Here is a 4,471-nt window from a genome sequence, read left to right as displayed (position 1 = left end):
GGAAGTAAAGACTGGGAAAAGACACTTACAGCCATGCTAGATGTTTAAAATAATAATAATAATAAACTATTTGAAAAAAGCAATTCAAAACACTACTATATTTTTCTTTCTTGTTTCTGTCTCTAACAGCAAGATAAGCCCTGACACAGTCACGGCTGTCTGATCGCACTTTACTTCTGCTGCAGTGGGATGCGTGAGGCTCTGTCTACCCCGGGGTCACCAGGCATCTTCACCTCCACCGTTTTAGGATTTTGATCACCATTTATCCATAGCATTTGGTTGTCAGGTTTATTATTGTATCTCCTGCTTGTGAGCCACCGCCCACCTGATTGCACTTTGATTGACAGGTGGCCTGATCTCCTCTGATTGGATAAGAAACAATATTTTTAGAATAGCATGGATCGTTTTTTGGATCTGCCATCGACTTCCACGATTCTACACTTCCACTTTTGGTCCAGTTTCACTCTGGGCTCCATCTTTTTATCTAAATCCCATCCTGAATTGGCATTCAGGCATTTTTGCGGTGCAGTAGCATCATTAGCGCTGTGCACTCAACACCAAATAAAGAATTTAAAGGCTTGTGACCCGAAGGATTTCATTTAAGTGTTTTCTTTTTATCATGCAGGAAAAAATCTTTGATTAGTCATCGAACAATGTGGAATACGACAAATTATTTAATCAACAGCTGGACGTCTCCAGCATTTTCCAGCACCTGGAAATCTGAATGTTGTCTACTGCTTTGTTGTCTGGTTTACCATCAATCCACCATCTATCAGTGTCTCCATGTGCTTGTTTAGTGCTTACGGCATTGTAATTTGGATCCAAAGGACATGAATTCAAATCCCTGCCACTCCTGGGCCCCTGTGTGAGGCCCTTAACTGCATAGAGGCTCAGTTGTATGAATGAGAAAAGTGTAAGTCGCTCTGGAAAAGGGCGTCTGCCAACTGGCATAAATGTAAAGGTAAATCTATCGAACTGGAAAATCAGAAACATTCGCATCCTCGTTAATGACTGCTCTCTCAAAGCTTTTAACCGAATCATTTATTAGAACTGAATCAAAACATTGAAGTCACCAGGGCAAAAGAAAACTGACCACCGCTGAATGTATTCTCCATAAACGTTGCGTATCACGTTGTTCCCAGTCCCCATTACCTCCTAATAGCCCTTTCTGTATTTCCCCCCGAGTCCTATTTTAATGTAAATGACTTCTTAACTCTCCCGTGGGCTACAAAAACTCACCCAGGCTTTACTCTGCTCTGGTCCGGTGCGGCCATTACACAAAACATCAGTTCGCTAATGAGGCTTGTGCAGGTGCGTGTTTTTCTTTACGTTCAGAGAGTTTGTAGCCCGGAGGTCCGTGCTGTCACATGACTCGAGCAGGATTATGATTGTAAAAGCATTTAATAATGTTCTGCTGTTGCCATTAAGTTGGCGGAACTTAATATCCGTGAAACCGCTCTGGGTGAAGCTAAATGGCCTTTTGATTGGACACTATTACGTTTAAAAGCATTGCGTTTGTGACCCAGAGAAATTTGATTGGAAATGTTCATCTGCATTTCATCCAATAAACAAAATTGCTCCGGGAAATACAAGTGATCCGGTCCCTTTCGTCTTTCTGGACCTTCTTGAGGGAGGTGTTTTCAGACTGGAGAACGCTCACTGCTGCTGCTGCTGAACATCCTGTAGATCCATGAAGTGGAAGGTTAAACTCAAGTCTCTTTTATTGTGTGTAAGTGCACGTGTGTTTATGTGGAATTGCTCAAGTAGTAGTTGGTAGACTGTGATTTGCCATGTGTTTCGGCCATATTGGAAGGCTGTGGTGGCGGCTGAGAAGTAAACTGTTTGATTGTTCTCATTTCATCAGCTTGGATTCAACTTTAGATTTAAAGGTCCTGCTACAATAAGCTGCTACTTTCTTTAGCACTTTTCCTTTGGCCCCTTGAGCAAGGACTTTAACCCAATTGATGCTGATTTATATGAATGGAATAAATGTAAGTCTCTCTGGATAAGGTCGTCTGTCAAATGCCTTGAATGTTAGAGGTCGTAGCTCAGTGGTTATGGCATTGAAAGGTCACAAGTTACAATCCCACCACCAATCTGCCACTTGTGAGCTCTTGAGCAAAGCTTTTAACCTGTCAACTGCCTCAACTGCTCAGTTGTAATGGCATAAATATAAACCTTACAATACACTGTTATAAGTTTATAGCCTGCTTATGTCCTCCAGACCACCAGGGGGGGGCCTAGATCTATGAAAAAAGATACTGTTACTAATAATAATAATAATAATAATAATAATACACAGTCAGTATCATTTGGAAAAAGGTTTTATGGCGTATCAGCCAATCACAGGGGGCCACCTTGTGGTGTGAAAAGAGAACAAAAAGAAAAGAGTGATGTCAGATCATGATGTAGTCTGTCTTTTTCTCTTTCTCGTTCTCTCAAAATGCAGCTTCGTATATTTTTGTTCTGCATGAAAGAATAAAGCTCTCTACCCTGAAGATTCGATACTCAAACACGTCCGATCGAAAAAGAAATGACACCCTAAGAACCTTCAGCAATGATTAACCGTAGCATGAATCCTTCACCTCACCCACATTAACCTTTTCCAGCGAATTCATTTATTATCTACTACAACTTCAGGAGTGACCTTGTCTCTGGAACTTTTCTTCGTCTCTGGCTTTAAATAAAAACACATCAGACTATATATATGTATATATGTGCTTTTTTTTAAACATCCCATTCCACATTTAGTCATCATTTGCTGTTCCACGGTTCGCGGAGGAACCACATGTGAGAGGAAATTCGGGCGTCCCAATACTTTTGAACATCCACTATATATGTGTATCGAGACTTTTCCTGCAAAATATGTCCAAAAAATGTCCAACCTTTTCAATACAGCTGTATATGGAATGCCGCGGCCTGTGTCTCATTCGTCCTTTACGTGTCTGTTTTTTGCTTTTAGGTCAAATTAAACCTTAACCACTCACTGACACAGAACAAATCTTCTCTCCTGCTTTTCTTTCTCGCTCACGCGTTAAGGAAAAAAAAACGTCCGTAGTCATATGCCGAGCGTGATGTAACCTTTGTTCTCGTCTTGTGGAACGGGAAAACATTTTGAAAGACGTTCTTGGGTCTTTGGTAAACGTTTGACGAAAAGCTTGTAATAACACTGGCGTTTGCCTGAGAGAGAGAGAAAGAGTGTGTGTGTGTGTGTGTGTGTGTGTGTGTGTGTGTGTGTGTTTTACTGTTTATTTAAAAAAATTGATAAGTTTTAATTTCTTCATTTATATGTATTTATGTATCTATATGAACTAGTAAGAAGCTTGTGGACTCTCAACCATAAGATCCACTTGTGATTTTTTGAGCATATGCAGTTCCTTTTTGCTCCTCAGGAGGATGTTCTAGATGTCAGAAGGTGTTAGTAAAGTCAGGGACTGATGTAGGTGAGGAAGTCAGGAGGCCTGGGGTGCAGTCAGCGTTTACATTCATCCCAAAAGATGTTCAGTAGGGTTGGAGCTCCATAGCAGACCACTCAAGATCTTTCACACACATCCAACCAACATTCACATGTCCTGCTACTGCACCCGAAGACGTCCTGTACAAGTGTGTGCCTCCAACTGTGTGTTAACAGTTTGGGAAAGAAGAAGATCCAGGTGGAAATGTGGGGTGTCCCAATACTTTTGGTCACACCGTGTGCGTGTTCTTCCAAAATTGTATTTATTTATTTATTTTAAAAAAATTTTTTTTATCCATTTGCGGTTCCCTTTAACGCTGTCCTTCTCTCAACCTTCTTTTTCCAAAACTGGAGACTCCTTCCGAACATAAACATGTCCCTCCAGAGACCTGGACTCTACATACATTCATATAAACCTACGATTCGTATCCACTTTCCGCCCAATCACAATCGAGCACCAGAACAGTCTCGGTTTTAAAGATGCTTTAGAATCTGAAAGCTCTAGAAACACACTTCTAGAATCGTTTATCGGGTTTCCGTGTTCCTTCGATGGAGCAGTAGCAGAAACCAACATCCTGATTTGATCAAGGTGATACGTCTCACCTTGAATGCCCTGCAACCCCACCCTTTTTAGTGTCTCTCCTCCCTCTTGGACACACTTGGCATGTTTTTAGGGAGTAGCGCAGGTGAAAGCTCACACACTCCTTCACACAGTCGATACGCTGCAGCTTCTAAGCTTCCAGAATGGGCCACGGTAAGTTCTCCACGCTCTACACATGCGCGCTGATTAATGTTTTTTTCATCGAAATCTTTGCCCATTTTACTGCTTTTAGCTGAATTTTGGAAAGAAGAAAAGGGACGTTTTTGACGTTTCTTCCTGGTTGAAAGCGTCTGAGATCTTGTTTAATTCTTACACTCGCAATCAAACAGTTTGTAGATTTGTAGAACAATGATGACATGAACTAAGTGGTACACCAGGTAGCATTTCTGTCTCACAGGTCACACATGTCTATCGGG

The 4,471-nt window shown here is 41.4% G+C and overlaps 1 protein-coding gene across 1 annotated transcript in view; it reads left to right on the top strand.

Annotated features, from left to right (window-relative positions):
- tmprss13b (transmembrane serine protease 13b) overlaps positions 1 to 590 on the top strand; it is a 6,442-nt gene extending 5,852 nt beyond the window's left edge. Inside the window, exon 13 of the mRNA XM_046839472.1 lies at positions 130 to 590. Within this exon, the coding sequence (XP_046695428.1) occupies positions 130 to 144 (15 nt within the window). The 3' untranslated portion in view covers positions 145 to 590. The remainder of the gene's footprint in view (positions 1 to 129) is intronic.
- Positions 591 to 4,471: the final 3,881 nt, after the last annotated feature.

The sequence above is a fragment of the Silurus meridionalis genome, chromosome 25, assembly GCF_014805685.1.
Source record: "Silurus meridionalis isolate SWU-2019-XX chromosome 25, ASM1480568v1, whole genome shotgun sequence".
In the NCBI taxonomy this organism is placed as follows: Eukaryota; Metazoa; Chordata; class Actinopteri; order Siluriformes; family Siluridae; genus Silurus; species Silurus meridionalis.
Note: the sequence above shows the minus strand (reverse complement) of the source record. Positions and strands in the feature narration are given on the sequence as shown.